This window comes from Phoenix dactylifera, chromosome 3, assembly GCF_009389715.1.
Source record: "Phoenix dactylifera cultivar Barhee BC4 chromosome 3, palm_55x_up_171113_PBpolish2nd_filt_p, whole genome shotgun sequence".
Taxonomy (NCBI): domain Eukaryota; kingdom Viridiplantae; phylum Streptophyta; class Magnoliopsida; order Arecales; family Arecaceae; genus Phoenix; species Phoenix dactylifera.
Window position 1 is genome coordinate 18,606,881 of NC_052394.1, and position 24,325 is coordinate 18,631,205.

The 24,325-nt window shown below is 37.4% G+C and overlaps 2 protein-coding genes across 3 annotated transcripts; one reads left to right on the forward strand and one right to left on the reverse strand.

Annotated features, from left to right (window-relative positions):
• The first annotated feature begins 3,490 nt into the window (after positions 1-3,490).
• On the forward strand, positions 3,491-11,614 carry LOC103717872 (cyclin-dependent kinase B1-1). Its single transcript, XM_008806415.3, has 8 exons — positions 3,491-3,984; positions 4,104-4,248; positions 4,758-4,819; positions 4,900-5,011; positions 5,169-5,262; positions 8,214-8,283; positions 9,935-10,073; positions 11,213-11,614. Exons 1-8 carry the CDS (start codon positions 3,788-3,790, stop codon positions 11,303-11,305), a joined length of 912 nt encoding a protein of 303 aa, XP_008804637.1. The 5' UTR covers positions 3,491-3,787; the 3' UTR covers positions 11,306-11,614.
• A 1,315-nt stretch (positions 11,615-12,929) lies between these two features.
• On the reverse strand, positions 12,930-24,121 carry LOC103717871. 2 transcript variants are annotated; one of them, XR_003387661.2, is made up of 9 exons: positions 23,505-24,121; positions 18,546-18,690; positions 18,313-18,463; positions 18,102-18,227; positions 17,939-18,019; positions 14,814-15,006; positions 14,696-14,719; positions 14,449-14,610; positions 12,930-13,420 (listed from the first exon to the last, which is right to left on the reverse strand). XR_003387661.2 is itself a non-coding variant. In XM_008806412.4 (8 exons), exons 1-8 carry the CDS (start codon positions 23,694-23,696, stop codon positions 13,212-13,214), a joined length of 1,368 nt encoding a protein of 455 aa, XP_008804634.1. In that variant the 5' UTR covers positions 23,697-24,111; the 3' UTR covers positions 12,930-13,211. The 2 variants fall into 2 exon arrangements, 1 of the variants encoding a protein (XP_008804634.1); XM_008806412.4 differs by having other exon boundaries at positions 14,449-14,719; positions 23,505-24,111.
• Positions 24,122-24,325: the final 204 nt, after the last annotated feature.

Here is a 24,325-nt window from a genome sequence, read left to right on the forward strand (position 1 = left end):
GCATGCAAGCTTTGAATAGAATTTTATGGCTGAAGCCTATATGTGCTATGGGGCCTGTTGGAATTAATGATTTCAAAAATATGCCAACTTCTCCTACTTGACCGTCCACCCAAAATTTAGAAGAAGATAATCTTTAACTTGCTATGTTGCTTAAAATTGATAGCAAGAAAATATCCCCGTCTTGTTCCTGAATTGGCTGGATAGGCTTTTTTTATGCATACCCATCTTCCAAAATTAGCCCTTGGAGCTAACCACGACCTGGTGTTTGTGATGCATCTCTTTTTTGGAAAGAAGGACTAGGTTTAAATAGTTGGAAGAAATACATGACTCTCGCGAGCACCACGATCAACTCGTGGTCAGTCCTGATAGATCCGTGCTGCAGTGTCCTCTAGTCCACATAGGTTATGGGCCGAATCTGCTATGATACCATATTTGTCACAATCCGGAGCCGAAGTATAATTTGTCACGCCCTAGATCCGAAGTATGATATGGCCGTACTACTGTAGCGTATTGCCCACAATAACACGAAACCCATAATAACAATATTCTTTTATATAGCATGATAAAATTTGTTCAATTTTATTTGCTAATCAAAAAGAAGCAAGTATAGAGCATAGACCAAATATTTGAATCTTCAAGACTACAACCCAAATTTTATACTCATAGCTACATCGATGATAGCTTGTAACTATGCTTCAAGCTTTATTCTTTCAACCTCCATTTCTTTATTCTTTTCAGCTCCTAGCAATCTTATTTACCTGGAAAAAAAAAACATAAAGAGACAGATGAGCTTTGCGGCTCAGTAAGTAACCAAGCACCATGCTACTGAATCAAGTATGAGTTTTTCTATGTTAATGCATCATTTAAGAAAAATAACATATATTCTAAAATAAGCATTTCATAATACATTATACAAGTCATAAAGCAAATCATGCATGTATAAATCATTTATTTTCCACAAATATAGCTTCAAGTTTATTTTGCAAATAAATCATTCTTTTGCCATTTAGCCATATCATATTTCAAAACCTTGATCACAGATATTCGCGCTACGATCACTATAACCCATGACAGGGTTGTCTTCGTAATCGACAAGATTTCATAATTTATATTCATTGCCAACTTTAACCCGTTGGCAGAGGGCTGTTTTTGTTAGATGCTAGCTTCAAGGTGTCGATTGCTCTTCATTTCTAAAGACGGTTATAGTTATCTGAGACGGTTGTATCCGGTGCTTCTTAGCATGATGGTAATATGATTCTTATAGTGCTACTTTCTCTTTTGTTGTTGTACTCATTCCTTCCAGCCCTTTTCACTTATCTTTTTCAACCTTATTGCTTGCAATTTTATCTATCTGAATGCTGCTTCTGTTTGCGCTTCCTGTCATTGCTTGTGATCGGATCAACATCCATGTGTCTTGTTTCTTTGCTCGTTCATGCTTACATGAAAAATGCTTTATGCCAACTGTATTATATGATGATTTTAGGCTGCTATATCGCAGCGGTTGAGTGATCGTAGTGGTGGACAATCCAGCAATGAGGCAGCATCTCCCATTGAAAAGCTTAAACCGAGTAGCAAGATTGAATCAACCTCCGAATCGGAGAAGCCAAGCCAAGGTGCTGCCACAAAAATTACAGTTCACAACCTCAAGTAGACTGATGGCGGCATCCCTTTTGATGCTGTCCCTGATAACCTTGCAAAGCTTGGGAAGGTATAAAGCTGCTAGATCTGACTAGTATATGCTTCCAAGATCTTATGCATGCATTTTTAATATGAATCCATATTGCATGAAAAATTTTCTTCTTTGCAAATGCAGGAGGCTCTTCAAAGGAGGAACCTTGCATCCATAGCTGCAGCTGAGGCTCTGGAAGAGGCCTTGGCTACTGAGTCGGTTATCAGGGGTCTAAGGTGATTGATCAACCCTCTTTTCTTACATTGAAATTTGAAAATGTTTGATCCGGTTCTCTATTAGTATCAAAGGCTGATACGACTTAATGTTCTCCTTGGCGGCATGTTTTCTGTTCTTTGTTGTTCATCGAAGGCTGGAAACCTCAGCCAACAATTGCTCGTTTCCTATCCATCTATGATGATGTCCTGAAGCGGAATGTCATTGCTGAAACTCTTGCTGCTAGTCGCAGCAGCAACGGACCTCACGACATCGCATCCAGTGAACAGAGCGAATCAGCCTCTCTCTGGGTTGACGCAGCATTAGCCACAGATCTTGAAGTTGTCCATTTACTAAACAATGGTGCTGAATACCAACCAAAAAGAAAAGGTGCTGAAAAACCTGCAGTTCCCTCTAAGGATCCTACAAGAATAAGTGTGTCTAAGAGGAACTCTCTTGGAAACCCTGCCATGAGCCACTCAAAAGTCCTGATTAATTCCACAACCAGCAATTCTTGGACTAGAGGATATGGTTTGGATGAAACTGTCAAACTCGCTAAAGCTCTCCAACATGAGATGCAGGTTTGGTTGTTGAAGTTTGTGGAGGAAGCTTTGGATGCTGGCTTCCGTTTGTTTGGGGAGTGCTCAGATGATGGCGGCAGAACTTACAATGGCAAGATATATGGTTTTTTTATTAGTCATGTTGGGTCTACGTTTGATAACCTCTTGTTGTGAATTAACATTGATGTGAAATCTTGTTAGAGAGACGAGACTGACTCTGTTTCATTGTATTTATGCTCGTTTTATTCTGATTAGTTGCGAATCATTGTTAATTTTTTGAGTAAATAGAAAATCTTTTAGGGAATGTTTGGTTATCTTCAAATGGTAGGTTATAGTTAAAATTGACCGCTGTTCCCCTTCTCCTTCTCCATGATACACCTTGTAATTCACTTAAAAACATATCATGACATTATTACTAAATTAATGTTTTGATGTTATAATACTATAATATTATGTCATCAATATTTCAGTATTATACAGTGATGCCATATTATTATAATAATAGTAATATCATATTATACTTTTCATAATCAGAATCACAATCATCTAGCTTTATTATAGTATTTCAAGATGATTGCTATCCCTTATTCCTTCTAATAATAGGTCGAAATTTAGTACCCTTTCATGACAGTACAATAATAACAGTAGAACAACGCAAGCGTAACGCCTTTCTTCTCCGAGTAATGCTGCAGAACTCTCATTATATGCACACAAACAATTCTACAATTCCCAAGATTTGTTACCAATTATAAGGATTGGTTGGTAATATTAGTTAGCCAATCAATCATTACGGGCTCTATAGACTTTTTCTATAAACTTTTCGTGTGCCCATAATGGGTTCTATAGAGCATTTACCTTCTTCCTCCGTAACAGCCATTGCAATAAAAACATGCTGTTTTTCCATTGCAAATCCATTTTCTAATGAATACTGTCCGTTCAAGGATCCCCCCCAAGTTTACAACGGCTTTCTGCATCCCAAACCCATTTCCAATTTCAAAAAAAGTTACCGTTGGAGTGTCTCTCTGGTTTGGGCTTCTTTACCCACCCCCCTGCTCCTTCCGAAAGCGCCAGATAGCCCATCCCGCTCCCCTCTCGGCGGCCCACTCCTTTAGCAAAGTTCAACCGTCCCTCCCTTTTCCCTCCTCTGCCTCCGTTTCAAAACCCCCACAGTTGCTCTCGGATCTCGATCTAGGGTTCTCTTCGCTTCGCTCCTCCGGGAATTGTTTCCAAGAAGGAATCAATAGATCGATCTATCGGTCGATCATCTGCTCGGGTTTCAGACGGTCGGTCTTCTAGGTGTTTGCGGAGCGGAGGCGGGGATTCGATTTGGAGGTGGCGAAGAGGAATGGAGAAGTACGAGAAGCTGGAGAAGGTCGGCGAGGGGACGTACGGGAAGGTGTACAAGGCGCAGGACAAGGCGACGGGGCAGCTGGTGGCCCTCAAGAAGACTCGCCTCGAGATGGACGAGGAGGGCATCCCCCCCACCGCCCTCCGCGAGATCTCCCTCCTCCAGATGCTCTCCCGAAGCATCTACGTCGTCCGGTTCGAAAATCCTGATTTTCTTGTCTCGTTTCGATTCCGGATCTTTCTCTTCTGGCTTCTTTTGTCTTTCTGATTGAAATTTGGTTCTTTTCCTTGGTTTTCACGGTATTGTTTTCTAGGTTGTTGGATGTGGAGCACGTAGACAAGAACGGGAAGCCCCTTCTCTACCTGGTGTTTGAGTATCTTGACACTGATCTCAAGAAGTTCGTCGATTCCCACCGGAAGGGGCCCAACCCCCGGCCTCTTCCACCGTCCGTCATTCAGGTTCGTATCTCTTTCTCATGTGACTTCTGTTTGTTTTGGAGTGATAAGGTAGTGCAGTGGGTGTTTTTGTTTGAAACCCTAATTAACCCCGGTATCTGCAAATTTTAGTGGATCTTTGGTTCCTAGTGTGGTTGAATGAGTTCAGTTTGGCAAGTGAAGGAGAAAACGAGGGATCCATTCAATCAATTTTTTTCTTAAAAAAAAAAAGAAAAAAAAACAAAGATGAGTGTTTCTCATGGGAATAACTTTGAGGTGCCGTCCCTATTCCGGGTTTTGTGAATGTATACTTTTTCTCCAGATTTTTGGTTCTCCGCCATAACTTGGTATGACTTTTAACAATGTGCGGTGAAATTCTTACAAATTCTAGCTTTTAAAGGTTATGTTTTGCTCTTTGGAGTTTCAGTTAATTTTCGGCCATTGCAGCAATTTCAATGAATAATTTTTTATTTTTTTTCCTCCCTTCTGGGATCTGTGCATGTCAGACTGATCCATTTTTTTTTCCAAAACAGAGCTTTCTATATCAGTTGTGCAAAGGTGTTGCCCATTGTCATAGCCATGGTGTGCTTCACAGGTTGTATTCTCATCTCGATTCGGTTTCCAAATATGTCAAGCAGGAATTATCTGCTATATGATGTTATACCATGAAAACAGGGATTTGAAACCTCAAAATCTTTTGGTTGACAAAGAGAAAGGAATCTTGAAGATTGCTGATCTTGGGCTAGGAAGAACCTTTACCATCCCTCTTAAGAGCTACACCCACGAGGTCTTGCATTATCAGCCTTTATAACTTTTTCTTATCAAGAAATCAACTTCAACCTAGTTTTGATATTTTTCTTAGCTGCGTTGGCTGACTATGATACATTTGTTTACTTATGCTTGTTAGTTGGTCTCTGCTGAATTAGATTCTTTTTTGTTTGTAGATTGTCACGCTTTGGTATAGAGCTCCTGAGGTTCTGTTGGGAACCACACACTACTCAACTGGAGTTGATATGTGGTCAGTTGGATGCATATTTGGTATGCTGCAGTTTCTGTCATAAAATGTTATTTTAGTTACACAACTTTACCCATTCAAAAATCTCTACAGAAAAGATTATACTTCTATTGGATCTATTCTTTACTACTTAATGCTATGCCATGCCACACCCTTTGGAGAATGAAGTTTGATTTTTACAATTTAGCTACAATTGAATTGATCAAGTTAGAAACAGTAGTTTGTTTTAGTTTTGAAATTGCAAGAGTATGTGGACATATCAAAGGTCTATTAAATTGGCATTCTCGTGCCATTTACTTAGGTTCATAAGCGGTGAAATTATGGTATAAAAACTGTTGTCAAATTATGCTTTAAACCTTTCCTCCTATCTCATTCAATGTTAATACAAACTGCAACAATTAACATTAAAATGCTCTTGATCACTTCTGTTCCTAGTTTTACTCCTGTTGTTACTATTGGGCCTTGGCTTCTGATAACATCAGTTTGGCTAGATTAATCTTACTTTCTTGAGAAGTCTTTTTTAGCATTCCTTTTCTACTTTTCCTATTAGACTCAGTCCAACTCCTCTTGTTGGGTCCTCGATCCACATAAAGTACTTTTCTAAACTATGATAATAATAGAATTTATCATTCATACAAAAGTTTTTATACCTTCTGGGCCTACTATCAGGTCATCTTTGAACAATAGATGCAATCACCCCATTTCTGTTTCCATTTACGCTTCTAGTTTTTGAGGCTTTGGCTTGGTTGTATAGATCGCTCCACTTATTGCTCACTAGCAACCTAACCTTGTTGGGTCCACCAATGGATCTTCTGTGAACTATAGATATGGAGCAATAAAACCACTCTGCTTGTGTTTCCATTCTTATTTTTTCACTTCTAAGGCTTTTGATTGCTTATATAAACCTTTTTGTAATGGTTGCTATTGAGATAAAATCTAGCGAAATGGAAAATGACTTCCAAAGTTCTAAGTTTCAGCTAAAACTAAGCTAATTTGGTGGTTTCTGCCAGTTTCAGACAAAACTGGTGGAAACCAAATATATTTGCTTTTATTTAAGTTTTCTTTTATGTTTATATCATACTGGGGCCATTTAGCTTTTTGCTTGAATATATAGGCTATATATTATGAATTATCAATGGTTGTTCTTTCATCTTCTTGAGTTAATATAAGGTATGGATAATAATAAACAAGACATTGACAAGTTGAGCTCTTGGAAAAAACCCTTATTGCTGTCTCTACAAAGAATAGTGTGAACAACTAAATACAATTAATTTCATAGGAATAACATTCTTTTTATACAGTATAGTTATTTGGTTATATAGCCATTTAACCATGAATAGTGAATAAGAGTGCCTAAATTCAACATCTATGCAAGTGCTAGTAAAAATTGGAAGAAATTATTTGCACTAGGAACTAAAATCTTCACAATTGCCAATATGATAAATTTTTAATAAATTGAAGTTCAAGAAGAAAGATTATATACATTATATATCCAAAGTACAAAATACTAATATGCTAGAGGAGTCTCACTTATATGACATAAAGCCTCAAATTGTTAAAATTACACATATATAAATTCTATGTAACACAAAGTAATTTAAATTACTATATAATAATTCTTCCTGGTTATGTTGCTTTTCCTTTTTAAGAAACTCTGAAACTTAAAATGAAACTGCTAAAGCCATTGAAGCTGTTGAAATCATAAATCCATGAGCTCGATTGAAACTGAAACCAAGTTTTTAGACATTGATGACCTCATATGTTAATGCAGCTGATAAGGTAGAAAGGGCAATTTGAACGACGAGAATACACTTCGGAGATTAATACACAAATAGCAGCAAATTGGATTGAAAAATCCTTCATTTTGGTGAAGGACATTCTCTTGATGAAAATTTTTAATATATCAAAGGCTGCCCCATATAATGTATTAGATGCATATATATAGCATGTGATCCCCTAACCCTAATTTGGGCATTAAACCCAATATAGAATCATACTCGAAATAGGGCTCAACAATAAGAAAATATACAAGAATTATTCTACTACAAATATAAAAGCCTGGCTAAAATTTGATAATGGTCCCTATGGAATTTTTTGCTTGTTGATGTCTTCACCCACAAATGTGCTAGCTCCGAAGCTTGACATAGTCCAGCTAGTCAGAGTAACTGCTGGCTGCACCCTAAGTTGCATCATGGGGCTTGGTTATTTATGTACAGAGTTGTGGTGCTTTTTGAGTGCTTTGGGACCTAGTGTGCTAATTAATACAAATCCTCAAAGTACTTCAATAGTTGACGAGCCACGTGCTTCTGAACTATTTTTAAACAAGCTCTCTTTATTATGCATCTCAAAAGTATCGGCAGCTCCATTTAAGAGAAGCCCACATGTTATAACCATAATGACTATAATAATTAACTGTTGCCCCAATCATTTGGGGTCTGCTTTACGAGTCCTCATTCACAAAGCTATGTAGTGCCTACTCTGTTGTCATTTTATGCTTTTTTGCTCATTCTCATCACAACAGATCACATGTGGCATTTTAGCTTACAAGTAACGACCTAGACACTTCTTGCCACTTCTAACCACAATCAGATTTCATGATGTGTCATCTAAAACAAGGGACACCCTAGTGCTCATGAATATCAAATCTGGATCTGTTTCACAGTTTTGGCATGCTTTCTACAACTGGCTGTCAACTTAACCCTTTACATTTTTCATCCCAGCTTATGGTAGGCATTGGTGGCATAAAACCTGACAAATCAGTCGTATGAAAAACATAACAGATTTTATCTTGCTTTATGTAAAATCATTTTTTTAATTCTCTGTTTTGAATCAACTTAAGACAGACAACCAGACAAACTCTTAGATATTTCTGGAGAAGGATAGAACATTGTTGCATGACTTCAGTTGCATCCTGCAATCTTTCTTTTGGAGCTACAATATCTCCAATCTCTTATTTGTGTATCTGTTGATGCAGCTGAAATGGTGAGGAGACAAGCTCTTTTCCCTGGTGACTCAGAATTGCAGCAATTGCTTCACATATTCAGGTTCTCTGCAGCAAAACAGAATCTCTCCCCTTTGCATTGATATAACATATTTCTATTGTGTAACTGTGTTACCGTGCAATACCAAGTTCTGGAAATAATAGTTTCAGAAATATTAAAAACATCAGACTGGATTGAGATATAACTTTGCATATGTAAATTGGATGGTCTCCAGAATTTATTACTAAGGATTAGATAATGTTTATCCAAGTTGCTTCTTTCTTCCCCCTTCTTCTAAGCCTTCCACGTATCGCACTGAAGTTTTTATATCTGTTGTTAGGTTTTTTTTGGGATATGTCAATCTAGATTTGGTCAGTCGCTTCTCTTCAAAATCTACTTGACCTTCTCTCCTTGTGCCATACTTGTTTTTTTTTCCCATTCTTTCTACCATAACTTGTAATATATTTTGCATGATTCTCTTCGTCCCATTTCACTTACCATATTCAGTTTACATTCCTAACATTTTTCTCATTAACCTGTGCTCTACCATATTTAATACCATATAATGAACACCAAATGACAATTCATTTCAACCTGAGCAAAAATTATACCATCTAAAATGATCTTTTATACCAAAAACACTTTACAATCCTCTTCTTACTTCATCAATCTCCCATCCGCAAAAGTTTTGCATGCAGGGATCATTATTTTCATAGGAGAGCCTTTTGTTTAATATGAGAGCGTTTGTTCATCTTTTCCTCCTCCTGTTATGGGACTGCCCTTTTTGAGCTGGACTCTATATATAAGGAGTAATCTCTGACAAGAAGAAAAGGTGAAACTAAGAAGGGGAACCTTCAAAGTTACTAACATAGAAACTGCTCTAGGATTTTATATATCTCCACTAATATGATATTTTCCAAATTACCCTTTCTTTCTAAGAGGGTAAGACTTTATGACTTTTATGTGGGATGCAACTCAATTCTGCTAAATAATTTGTCTTTTTGGCTCACATGCATTGCACGTTTGGGATGCTAGTTGACTTTAATCACATTTAAGTGTTAAGTAGAAACTATAATATATTTTCCTTTAACTAATTCTCATAATCTCTTTATGTTTTTCTTCACAACATGCATTGCACATGTCTTTGCTTCTAGTATATTATAAACTGCATGTAGAACCAAAATACGTAAATGACAGTTGCTACATAAACCCTATTTCTCCTTTCCTTTGGCACATAGAACTAAAATTGATCGAGTTGCAAACTCGCAGTTAATTATCAGTAGGTTGATTTGCTTGACTAATGTTCTGTATATTTACTTGAATTTAATTGATCATGTCAGAGAAAGATTTGATCAAAAAACTCTGACAAAATGAAATGGGATGAAGCATCCGACCTTTTCGTCTCAAATCCATAAAGAAATATTTAGTTGAATACAGTTAATGACGGAGGTACCTCACCCACCGACTTCTTTATACACGTGGATTTGACAGAGGCAACAGTAACATGTGGTTGGTATTAAAATAGAATGAAAGATGCCAATGTAGATTGATATTTTTGTTATTACTCTGCTCAGGGGCACCTTAGCATCGACTTTTCTATAATTGTGGATTAGACAGAGGCAATTCTAACATGTGATTTGTCTTAAACATTTTTTGCATATCCATTCTGGTGCTATTATGCTTATCTGTGTTAACATGATGCTTTCTCTGAAAGGTTGTTGGGAACTCCAACTGAGGAACAATGGCCTGGAGTTAGCTCTCTTCGGGACTGGCATGAATATCCACAGTGGAAGCCCCAGATCTTGGCACGTGCAGTTCCAACCTTGGAACCTGAAGGCGTTGACCTTCTATTGGTAATTCAATGCTTCAATTCAGAATTAACTTAAACGGCTCAGATTAGAATTCAGATCCTTGAACAAGTCCCTCCAGGCTGAGATAATGATGAATTTTCCAAGAGATAATGAATTAGTTCACTATACTTTGAACTGGTTTTAGCACAAAGATGATTTGGATAAGCTTCTTTTCTTGACATTCACTGTTGCTTTGGTCATGCTGTCGTCTTGAAATAATTTAAATGTCTTGTAATCCTCCCCAGGCTGAATGAATGGTGAATTTTCGAAAAGGTCAACTAATTCAGTTAATTATCCTTCTGGCTGGTCTTAGATGATGATATTTGGAATTGGATCTGAGTTTCTTAACAATGTTAGAACTTAGATACCCGGACAAGTAGGAAACTTGGGTGCCAGTTCCTTTCTGAGAGTCCAGCACATAAGACCTAGACATTTGGGAAAAAAAGCATCTGCCAACTATCAACCCTGGTATTTGGGAGCTATCTACTTGCTAATAGTAACTTAACTTTAAAATTTTAAAATGATCAGAAATAGTCTTGTATGAGCTACCTATTCTACTGTGTGAATGCTTTAGGAACATCTCTAGTCCGACTGACGCATATGACTCAAGAGGGATTTGAAATAGGGAGCAGCAGTAAATTGAAATTGTCAAATGATCATTTTAATCTTATATTTTTATTTTTGGTGCCAGTAAAATCTGCTCTCCAACTGAAAACCTTGCATGGCAGTAATAAATCTCTGAAGCATAGCTGAACATCCCTGGGCCGATAATTTAGGGCTTGTTTGGCATCATTGTTGTCTTTGTGTTTTTGTTTCTCTACAAATCAGTGTAATATAGTATTTGCACAGAACTTCTGCTATCTCTTGCTTTTATTTTTACTTTTTTTCAAAGCAATAAATCTTTACTTTCAAAAGTTTTAAATACTTTATGAACTATTTGAAAAAACAAGACTTTCAATCTAGTTCATTTTTCTTGATTTGGAAAGCAAAAACAAGAAACAGGAGCAGTACCAAACAGACCCTTATTATTCTGGATCTATTGCATTTTTTTTCGGTGAATTGCATAAACGCTTTATCATTCAGTTGGATGCTGCATAAAAAAAGCTTTCCTCAGAACTGAATTTGTTTCATAAATCTTGCAGAAAATGCTTCAATATAACCCAGCTAACAGAATATCAGCTAAAGCAGCAATGGAACATCCCTACTTTGATGGCCTTGACAAGTCACAATTCTAGTGCCTTTGTATCCTTGGAACTGGTTTTACTAGGAGCTCTATCATTCACAGGCCAGATTTGACTGACAGAGTGGGTTGTGTTGGTGTCTGCGGGAACTTTGCTAGTTGCTGTAGCATGTGACGTTTTGATTGATAGACGTATTATTTTGTTGTTATTGTTGTCGTGATGGCTTTATATGCTTATAAGTGTCATCTCAGGCACTGAAAGTTTGGTTTAAGATATCTCTCATCATATTATTAGCACATCAAATACTGCAGCAATTTATAACTTGGGCAATAAAAAAGGTACGTAAAAAATGTCAAGATCTAAGTTACGAGTGTTTTGTATTTTCAAATTCCTAAATATTTGTTTGCTTAGACTCCTCTTTAACCTGTGCATTATTTCTTAGTTAATATAAGCGTCTGCCACTATCTCTGTCACTCATTTTGCCTTTTTTTTTCTTTTCTTCCTTTTTCCTTTTCTTCTCCAGCTTTAAGGTTCCAGATCTCAGTGCGTTCATAATTTATTCTCTGAGATCTCCAATTTATTGAAGCGTTCATGTACCTGCATACGCCAGTCTGGACTCCAGACGTTATTTTAAATCTGCAGGACATAATCAATTTAGCCCGTATGGGTTTATTTGTAGCCCATAGGATAAACACACTTTGAGAAGTAGATTTTCACCCCATAGGACAGCATCTGATCCTCAACCTTTCAAGGTTTGAGGACTGAGAGTTTCAGGCGTGGAATTTTTTGAATTGGGTGCAGCACAAATTTGAACGTCGGTGGTGTAACCTGAATACACAGATTAGAGGAACGATAGCTGCCATTCCGTATAATTTTATTTTGCTTTTCATTTCCCCAATTCACGCAGTAGCGTACACTGATTTGAGAGCCACGTTCGTGCAATACCATCATAAAGTGGAATTTTACTCAAAAATATAAAGAAACCATAAGAAGGGAATGAACAAAGTTGTATGTACAGCGCAGATGGAGACAAACAAAAAAAAAAGGCCATAGTCAATGACCTTCCAAACGGCTATAAATGGCCATGGGTAACTTTATCCGAAAATGTGGCTTATGCATATCAATGGGTACTTTTGTTCGGCCTCATTGACCGAACAGAATTGTCCGAGATGTCTCATTTACAACGTGTCCTTTATCTCTTTTCCGACACTTTCAAAATTAAAAAGAAAAAAGAAAAAAGAAAAAAAACAGACAAACCCATCTTAAATGACAAATCTAATTCGTGGCTCACTCTTCTGCACCCAAAAACCCAATTAGAGCTTAGTCAAGCAAGCTACAACTTACCCGAATAAGAAACCATCCGATTAGAAACACCGTCCTGGTTCCCTCCACCAAACCACCTTAGGGAAGAAATTTAAGAATGCATTTAGTTCACAACCAAGACTGAAATCGGAATGGATTGGATTATCATAGTCCCCTAGGATCAGAATAGAAATAAAATTCCCTCCCAACTAAACATAAAGGTTTATTTCATTGCAATTCCAACCAACTACTGCCAATCAAACATGTCCTAAATTTATTTCATCCCACATAAAGGTTTGGCATGTTGAAGGACTTCACCCTGCTAATATAGTTTATCATCACTCACAGGCCTCTTATATCAGAAAGATAAAAACGATTGCAGTACAATGAATAACATATTGCCTAACACACTATTCCTATTTACCAATTCTCCAGGCTGGAATACATAAAATTCTTGCAAAAAAAAGGGGATCATCTCTATATGAAATAGAGACACATTTAGATCAGAGTCCTGGAACAAATGACATGATGAAATAAAAGGTAAAGCTACAAGCATATCATGATACAATGCTGCGGTGTCGTCACCAAAGGGAGGTCAGCAATCCAATCAGCAATAAACTGTGCTACATCAGTGATCTGTTTGAGTGCTTAGATCTCATTAGTTGGACCAAACATGAACAAGGCCCTGTCTACTGCCAGTATATATCTCATTTCGATCTTCATCATAATACAGAGCAGTTATGTCATCCAAGGCTTCTGAAACTGTGTTTCGGAACCTAGAAGAACGAGGGCATTTGCTTAAGCTGCTTGCTCGGATTTTTGCTAGGCATTTCCCAGTCAAGATGTTGCTAATGTTAATGGAGCCAACTGCTTAAAAGACAATCAAATTAGCAAAAGCATAAACAAGAGTCCAAAGATGCAGTACTGAATATTTAACAAAGATTGTTTCATGTCCCAGGACTTCAAGCATAATGTTGGAAAAAAAACTGAATACTGCCTTTTCTATTTATTACCATTAATTGTTTCTAAGTATGATTGTAAAGAAAAACCGCTCAGATAGAATAAATGCATCAAATTATGGACAAACTGAAAGCTTAATGTTAATGCCAGTACAAACTAATCCAGGACCTTCTGCCCATTGGTGAAAAAATCGTGATGCGAACTCCAATTTCATGCTTCAAGTGGGGAGAAAAACATGAGTGGCTCCAAAACAGACTATGCATGCAATATTTTAAAAAAAAATCACTGGTACCAGAGGTACTTGCATTAAATGTTTGATGGAGGCGAGGGAAGTAAGCTTTTAAAAGCCAGGTAATAGAGTAAGTGCAGTTGACCACTCTATTACAATTTAGCTCATACTAAAGTCAGTAAATTGCTCGTATGCTTAACAAAGAAAGCAACAATATAAGATTATCAGGAGAAAAATGAGCAGAATTTCTTCCATGGTTGTATCAATAGCGCAACATTTTGTCAAGTTATAATTTCAGTTTTTCCTTGACTCCTTAAATAATGAAAGGTCACCATAGATGCCAGATAATCCAGCACTCAAAAGGAAAATCACAAACTCAGACAGCTGCTTTGTTTGGATTCTAAAACATGAGAAAAGAGATCTGTGTAGCAGGCTGCATGTGGTGCTCCACAAGCATTTCAGATGCAAAAGGTAATCAGAAGACTTTTTAAGTTCCACTTCAAACATTCTAAGCTAGGAAAAGCAGGTGTAGACATATTGTTTTACTAGTTCAGTAACGCTACATGATGGCAAATAAAATTTTAATACAAAAATGCAGGTACCAAGTAACAGGTAACACCTAAAATATTTTAGCAGAACCATTAAGATTTTCAGCTAACACAAAAAATACTTTTACATGTCCAAAGAAGAGGCATATGAACATTACCATTGCCTTCTGGCGATGATTCATCAGCATCCGCTTTGCAGTAAGAAATTATGAGATCCTGGTCACTGGTGATATAGATATTGTTCGTATTACAATCAGGGTGCCACAACAGGTGGTCCTCAAACGAGGTAACTAGTTCACCTCGAAAATTCCAAACTGCCACTGAACGATTCCGAAATGTCAAAAACAATTGTAGCTCATATAAAAAGATAAATGCCGATGGAGTCATAAATTCCGTTCTGCTTACTTCAGTTAATTCAGAGTTTCGGACCTACATGTAATGCCAGAGAGTTACAGATACAGGAGATTGATAGCAGATCAATTTACAAAAACCTCATATACTTGGGAAACGATGAGAATCTTACATCAAGAATTTGGAGGTTCTCATTTTCCTGTTTCACAAGAAGCTTTTCATTGAACTGTTCAATAAAGTCCACCTTCTTGTTCCGGTGAAGAAGATGGTTAAAGGATTTTAGAACAGTCCCATCCTCAATAGAAAGAATTTTGAGAGGGACATGGCTGTTGTTTCTGTTAAATATCAACAACATTATCCCAGGGCTGTAACAAGACAGAGAATACGGAAAATTAATTTACTTGACATTTTGCAAGGGAATGCACTAAAATTATAATCAAGTGTTTTGCAGAAAATCTTGCTGGTACAAGTTCCTTGAAGCATTCATCTAAACTGCATTCTGTTTAACAATGAAAATAACAAAAGTGATAATCATTGCAGTAGCTGTAATAGTAACAGTAACAACAGCAATTATGACAACAGTAATAATAGATACCATCCTTAGATCCATACAGTCCTGTTACCATCCTTAGCACCTCGAACCAAGAGCGGGTGCGAGAACAAATCCAGATGCAGGGCAAGGAATAAATATCTCAACAAATCTATAGAAGGAAAATAAGAAGAAAACCACTCACCGTACAAACAAAGTTCTAAGGATAATGGGTTTTGCAGGCATTACAGATTTCCAGTGTAAACAACCTAAACAATAAACACACACCATGTGCAGAATGCGAATAAACAATATTTCAAAATATATCCAGAAGTGACAATTATATAACAAACTTTTTTAAAAAAATTATTGTTTTAGTTTCCCGAGGAACGCCACATCCTGCTTTAGTCACCATATTGCAATATTCAAATGACTAGATCAACTTATCAACATGTCCATCATGTCAAATCTGTATCCCATACACATGTCCATGCTTCATGCCTAAAGGTTCACCAATCACTTTCCTTTGGTAAGCTCCCTAGAGAGAGAGAGAGAGAGTAATTTATGGTACCTGATATTCTTTTTTCTTTCTTTTGCTTTCTTGGTAGCCTGGGCTACAATATTCTATAACAGAAGATCAGTTTTAGTGTTTCATGTTCCTTCTAAATTGATAACAAGAATGTCTACTGTAGAGTCTGTAGACAAAACTCAGACATTATAGTGTTGCAATACTTCTTTACCTATCAACCACAAGCAAAATGGCAAGGGTCACATATTCCTCAATTTTGGTGATAAAAGATAAAGTTTCATCTTGAAAGATTCCAAGAACAAAAACATCGTTTGAAATTATTGCAATGGGGAACTTGTGAATGTGATGGGAAGAGTTTCTGGATGTTACTTGGCACTAGTCAGGTGACGAAGCATCCACAAGTGTCAGACATAGCAGGCCTCAAAAACATCTAGGCATAAGGATAGAGCATATATGAGTTTAATAACATATATATGAGTGTATGAGTAAAAATATGCATGTACAATTGTAGTGTACATACACATGCAATATAGAGGCATCCTTTAAGTTTATTTTAGTCAGATTGGAACTTATGTTACTTGTTATTCCTTCAGTAGTTGTACGGTAACATAAGTTGTCTTAAGATGCTTTAGTTGATAAATATTTGTGATAACTTTATATTAAAAATTTAATGACACTTTGTTGAGTCCTCTAGCATGTGAAACTAAAAGTCCCAGACAAAAAAAAGATCCCAAGCATCTTCACTTTTTGTTGAGCAAGCAGTTCACTTCAAGATGAAGTGTCTAGCCATGTCATACCACGTCGTGTCATGTACAAGTATTCAAAGGGTCAACAATCCCAAAAGTCGAAAAAATGGAGTGTCTGAGTATAAAAGTTCTCATTACCATAGAAGTAGTACTCAAACACAATAAAGGAGTAGCCTCTACTGAAATAATCGCTCAACATCACTAGCCAAAATCACCATTGAGCAAGCTTCTTTTGCTGACTTGTTAGTAAATTGGCAAGATTCACTTGATTGCTTCAACCTGGAACCTCTAGATCAAATAGGTAAGAGCGCATAAAAGACAGAGGAGTAACCTAGCACCTGACCTAATGAAATCCCCCTTTACCTACATTCTCATTCAAATTGTCTAAACTTAAGCAATGAAATGAATAGAGCAAAATCCAGAAGGACAAATAGAAGTGAACCAACATGCATGAAGAAAATTAATGATTTTATGGCTTAAAAGCTAGTTGCTTAAGCAGAGAGTAGACACTGAAGCAGACTCTTGTGGTGGAGTGAGAAAGCAGGGCTCAGAAAGGTTGGGATTCAAAAACATTGAAGAAGCATTTGTGTTAAATGATATGATACCTTACGGTATGATAAGAATACTTACTAGCTGATCTATTTTCCAAAAAATATATGGTATAGGGATTCGAAAGAAAATGCGACAACAAATAATGCAATTATAGTCAGACTAAGATTGTTTTTAACAAATCAAATTAACAAAGAACAATAATCTATAAACAAGGCTTGGAAGCATTAGGAAGTGGAGGTCGGTACAGAAGCAACATAACAACTACAGAACCCTAGGTAGGATATTAAATCTTGTTAGGTCAGATGCTACACATCTCCATATATTGTTCCAGATTTTTTAAAAAAAAGGGAGAAGAATTTGTTGAATGTTGAATGTAGAAATGGTATGTAAAGACAGCTAAAGACTTATTTAGAATAAGAGAACATTTTGAGGCTACAAAATTGAATCAGAATAAAAATGGCAACTTCAAGATAGAAGCCTAAAATAACATTAAAGCACAATATCACAATTTTTTCTTATTTAATAAGTATGCCCAATGTACCACAAATCCTGATATTTGGTGAATTTTCATGTTTCCTGAAATTACAGTTTATGAGTCCATACAATTGGGTGTTTGATTGTATACTGAAAAATTGAAGAATCTATAAAATCATGGAACTATAAATTTCTATTTTAAGTAGAATATTTCAAGTTCACGGATTCATCCTCCCAATCATCTTACATTTATGTGACTTTTGACCATTGTACCAACCAAACATTACCCAAATAAGACTCAGGTTCTCCAAATATAAGGTTTTGAATGAAGGACATGATCATGAACTTGAAATTAAAAATATCCAGATGCAGCATGTTAGATTTTCTAGAAAACCGACATGCATTCTTATCAGCTCTTTAGGTAAGTAAATACTGAGCACAGAAAAGTGAGGGAGAGAGAGGCTGACCTGATCTTAATTTCATGGACATTCTTATCTGATATGGAATACAACAGCGTGTAGTTTTTCAAGTCGAACACCTTGTAAATGCTGATTTTAAACAAAATTGAAGATAAACATCAAAAAACAGTTTCATGGCCTCATTTGTTGATATTGAACAAGCTTAAATCACCTGTCTTGGGCAGAATAAGTAAGAACCTTCCCATTTACATCATCAAACTCAACAAAACCAGGCCATTTTAATGATTCTGACTCAAAGAGAGGAAAACCAGCATCTGGCATTCCCCTCCGGATATACCTGGAAGCAGTTGAACGAATAATCAGAGTAATTAATGACACATACATGATGACTAAATGAATAAGACAGAAGGTGTTGCACGCACTCAATTCTGGTTGATCTGCATTTCAAAGAGCTGAAGTTCTCAAAGGCATAGACTGACACAGTGATTAGTGAATCATTATTCTTGTTATAAAACAAGCTGCGAATGACTTCGTCAGGACTTCCATTCAGAAAGCAAATTCTTTGGTTTGTATCTGTTATAAGTTCAAGAAAATTTGTTATAAATGCAAATCTCAGAAAGCATAGTGCCCAAGAATGTGATTAAGTAATGCCAACCTCTGCTAAATGCAGCACAGATCCCTGATTGTGCCAAAGCAAAAACAATGTCCCGGGCAGCAACTATCTCAATAATCTTTGACCTTTTCCTCAAAAAAGGCAACTGAGACCAGAGTTCCTTGGGATCATGTGTGTCAAACTCCTCCTAAAAGTTAAAAAACACAGAATATTAAAGATGACATAGTCAACCACATAGCACAACCTTTTGAAAGGTAGAGAGCCAATCCTTTGGATGACCAAGGTCATATTTGACTGCAAAGAAAAAACAAGATTCTACATGTTTACTAGAAAGCCAATAGTCTTGCAGATTGGGCAGCCAACTATTGTAGGAGAACTATTTATGAGTACTGTTGGACTAATATTATGCCTAAAACTATGATGTTTATCATGACTGCATAAACATGTTCTTCTCATCCCATGCTTGCTCTCATGCATGCATGCATGAATGCAATGTTGCGCACAGAAACACCCAAAAGAGAGGCACAATCTTTAGTATCAATAGAACAGCAAATGACAGCAAACAGGGGTTATTAAACATGTATTTAATGCAACAACAAATCAATAATTTGTTATCTCAGCATATCCTCCATATGTAATGCAAGTGAACTTTTTTGAATGATACAGTGATGCACAAAAATGAGAAAAATTGAGAGCATGGAGACGCACACCCAATTTCACAACCCTTGCATCATAGCACACAAAACATGGTCTTCAAATTATTATACAAAATTTAACCAATGCTGATCCAGCATTGGGCCATGCCAACATGATGTTCATGATTGTTTTATTCATACAACTATCACATACGCATGCACAAGTTCATGCATAGGTGCAGGCACAGAAATGGATAACAGATACCAATGCAAACACTAAGTTCTTTCAATATAACTCCCGAACTTCATTGCCTCCATGACTCCATCAACATCATTAGATGAGACAATCTGAACTAGGTGACTGAACCTAATTTGACTGAGAATGAGTTCATGAATTTCTATTCTGATCATTAGGCGAATAAGGAACATGATGTCATGAATGACAACTGGTCTTAGCTATCATAATAGAAATTAAGTTTGTCACATAAACAACTTACCAGACCTTTCACCATCCAAAAAAAACAGGCTCACTAGTCCATGCTGCCCATGAAGAATCTAGGGCAGGATGGTTATCATGCTAGATTTTATATGTGACATTGGGACATTCTGGGCCAAGATTTATGTAAGACGATCCTTCATTTTCAGGAACATCCATAACTTTGGGCTAACTGGAACAAGACCCATTTGGTTCTTATCATTAAACAACCAGCCTCCAAAAGGTTCAGAATAAAAGGTCCATCTCCTTATGCAATGTTTAACATGCAGTTTTTGCTAACTTTTGGTTGACCAGCTTATGCCTTTTTTGCCCAACCTGACTGACCATAAGCAATCCACTTTCGTTGCTTGGAAAAGAAATTATCAAGAATATTATGGTCCTGCAGGAGATTCTCCATTTTTATGCAACTCTTGGTTTATAAGATACCTTAAATGCCACTTAAGATTGATAAAAAAAACATATTATGATAAGCTTAGTTGTTTAAGGTGTTTACATATATAAATGTCATGGCCTAGTACGCCGACTAGATTAGGCAATTAACCTTGGTTTCCCTCCTTATCAATGGTAAAGCTGCTATGCAGATATATCCTAATAGAGGCATAAGACAGAGTGTCTCCTTTTGCTTACCTATTTGTTTTATGTGCTCGAGTCCTTACTAAACTGTTTCGTGTTCAAGTAAATACTGGTTATATTTGTCATATTCACTTTAGTGACCTGCTTGTTTTCACCATCTCTTGTATGCAGATGTGCTTATCATGACCAAGGCAGCAATCCATGATTGCAATGTAAATTAATGATGTCTTGGATAATTATAACCAACTTACCGACCAAAGAGTGAACAAGGCTAACCTTATCCTATTTGGTTCTCTCCTAGACTCAAAAGGTTGGTCTCTTGCAACCTTGGCCCCCAAAAGGATTCTCCTATTACGTTGTATCTAGGGGCTAATTTTGCTAGTACCCCAAGTCGTCAGGAAGGACCTTTTTGAAATTGTTGATTGGATTAACAGCAGGCTGGCTTCTTGGAAGCAAAATTGCCGTTTATCTTCATGGGCAGGTTACTTTGTAAACCCTGTGCCCAACAATATATCTAACAATAGAATGACAACCAGTTGGATCTGTGATGGTATTTTAGACAGCATGGCAAAGATTATTAGACTATTTATTTTGGCAAAAAGTGACTGCCAGCATGAGTTACACTCTGGTGGCTATAGTGAACTCATCATGCCAAGGTCTAAAATGGGCTGGCCACTCAAAATATGATAGGCCAAGATAGTTATGATGAACAGCTGTGGGATCAAGCTTCTTGAAAACCATGATTTTTTCAGACCAACTGATTAAAATCTAAATATCATCCTTCAAAGATTTGTTTAACTCTTCTTGGTGCCAGCAAGCCTTATTAAACTGTCTTACCAAAATGTGAGAGGATTTGTTTACAATGCTAGCAATGAGCAGGCCTCTGATATCAGTGATTGCACTTGGCCTTTTGTAACTCCCGTAAATCACAAGCCTACCTTAATATGCCCAATGTAAGTAACTTCCAAGCTAAGGGTCAGGTCTTATGATTGATTTTATAAATAAAATAATGAATCGTTAATGGAGATGTTTGATGCTCTCATTCGGAAGATTTTGAGCTTACCCATCCCCTAAAGCAATTTTAAAGGTCGTTGACTAATGGTCTTAGGCCTCCACCCCTGTGGGCTAGAAACTAGTTAAATCCATCTCTACGTTTAGGAAACCCAAGGAATTACATCTTGTCAAACATGACAGATAGGCTAGTTAGTGCCAGCTCTGAAAAATAAAGGTGGTAGAAGAAATCAGGGTTTTTGTATTGAAACCCTATGTGGCATGCTGCCTGCTAACTCTAAAACATCATTTCCTTTGGATTCATGCCCTGTATGTTAACAGAATACCAAGGACATTAACTATTTCTGTTGGAGGGCCAAAATTCCAAGCAGATATGGGATGTCCTATTGCTTAATTTAAGATAGCAACCTGTAAATTGGTCCTTCGCTCACAATGGCAAAGAGTCAAATACTGTTTTATTGGAATGGAGTCTCAAACCCAAGTTGAGGAGGATACTTGTTTGCTTATATATTCAAACTTCAAACCGCAACAATGGAATTTTCTTGCTCAGGCAAACCAAAGACATGCAATCTTTATGATCATTCCAGCATTCAGCACTAAAGGATTGCCTATCAAATGATTGAGAAAACCACTAAAATTACCAGAACTAGAATCATGCAACAGCAACCACTAGTGGAGGGGTGGTTCTTTCATATTTAAGGCTAAGAAAAAGAGACCCAAGATATGATCTACACAATGGTTAGTCTGGTCTCTTGGCATTTGATTTGCAGGAAGTGTAAAAAGACAAATCAGTCAACACTCTAGGCCAAGAAAAAAAATTGATATGTAGAAAATTACAATAAGATAGATGAAGAAAAGCGACAAAAGGAATGTGTATCTAAAAGAAGGGAACGCGCATAAGGTGCTTGGCTTCTCAAAAAGGGAAGACTGTGGCATGTCACTGTGAAGGAGAGAAAAAGCAACAAAGTTATTCATCCCATCATAGTTATCCTTCACACGATGAGAAAGACCAAGCTACAAATTATTCTAAATAAACGGGGCCACCATGAATCTACAATTGCTGTTTCAAAGCATTTTAAGGTCCTAAGTTCAAATTAAATAATTTTCATGATATTTAATTTGTTGCTTATTTAGGAGATTAATTTGTTGCAGACTGAATGTAACTTGGTGTGTCTTTTAAAGTAAATATTGCAATCTTGGGAAGTTGGGATTTGTGATCTGACAAGTAAGAAGTGCAACCAGAATACACAGAGAAAAAACCAGTAGCTATATTAATGCTTAAATTTATTGTTAATAACTAGTAGGATATTGGAAGAAGGACCTTAGCACAATGATAAAGTTGCTCTATTATGACACATGTGTCATGACTTCAAAACACGGAAACAACTCCGCATGCAGGTATAAGGATGAGTACATCTAACCCCTCCAACTGCCGACTCCACAATTGTGGGAGCCTCATGCACTGAAACACCCTTTTAGCTAATAGGATAGCAGGTTGCTCCATCCGGAGACAGTCATATTCATATCTCAACCAACAAGGAGATATAGAATTTAAACCCCAGCGCATAAGAGTATCAGAGTATCAGATACATAACTGGATTCGCACCAATTATTTCTTACTAGTCTATTCAATCGCTCAAACAATCAAGTTTTCAAGCATCTATTATGGTCCTATTTCATCTGCTATCAGTGTTGCTCCTCGGCCTCCCTATAATCTGCATCAGACTTGGAAAAAATCTTTTACGTATTGTTCAACAAGAAATTGAAAATCTTATATGCCTTTTATATTGCTGAACATATCTGCTCATTCAAAAATGTCAACCCTAACAGGATTTAGTATTCTGCATTTATCTTAGACTATCCTCAAAATCTCCTGTCAAATATAACAAGAATGAGTTATAAAGAATCCATGAAAAAACAGAATAAGGATGTCACCTCCAAATATGTCTAATCGGGGCATGACCTATATATCCAACATAATATCCAGAAATGGACTTGGAATTACAGCATGTTGACTCCCCACTGAAGTATAGGTCATAAAGATGATGGTTTCTTGGTTTATTGAGGTCTCTTTACAAATATCGGTAACGAATCAGGGTTCTAAGGTGAACACTTCTTGTAACCAGTTTCCAACTAGCGATCAAGAACTATGCCCTAGGCAAGAGACACAGCCTGGTATCACTATAAACTTCATCTTACAACTAAACTATCTGAAAGGAAGGAGACAACTTGAAAGGGCACCAAGAAAAAAGCATAGAGGCCAAGAACAAGCCCTAAAAAACTGACCTGCAGCTGGATATTCCGGAACCTCTCCTGGGCGTTGCTCATACTGAACGCGCGGTCCCTCTTGGAGCTGATCTCCCGGCGCTGGAGCTTCTTGACGCTGTTCACGAACCCGTCCGCCCGCGGCCTCTTCCGCGCCAAGATCCTCCGCCCGCTGCAGGGCCGCGGGCTGACGGAGATCCTCCTCCCCTCCATCCTCCCACCACCACCCAAGAAATTCCAAAACACCACGAGGAACCGTACCAAATCCCGGCGCCAGCAGAGCCCAATCACGTCTACCAGCGGCCGGCGGCGAGACGAGCCCCGGAATCGCTATCTCGCGCTCGAAGCTCCCCCAAGAAGCGCCGGACAAGGCCGGGGGAGGGGAAACCCTAGGGAGAAGCTCCAAGGGACCGGCAGAGGGTTTTGGAGAAGCTGGGGGAATTCTTTCGAACCGATCGTTCGAATTTATATAAGCTTTATATATATATATATATATGCGTCTGTATATGTGTTTAATAATTTGGATTCGAAGGGAGAAGGGGGGATCGATCTACCGGAGGCGATGGAGGGAGAAAGGGAGCCAAACGAACGGGCGGGCCCGAAAAGGGGATCAGGGCGGATTTGAAAATTGGGTCTGGCGTCCGATAAGAAAAAAGATTTTTCCTCCCTTTGAATTTCAGGGGGATGTGCCCGGGCTGTGGCTCAAATTTTTAGTTTCCGCTTTTGAAAGGGTCCACTTTTTGAAAAGCGAGAAAAAGTTGAAACAACCTCAATAATTTTCATTTTGGTATGTTCATGATGCACAGAGGGAATGAGATGGCATGGAGTAGACAATGTTGTGT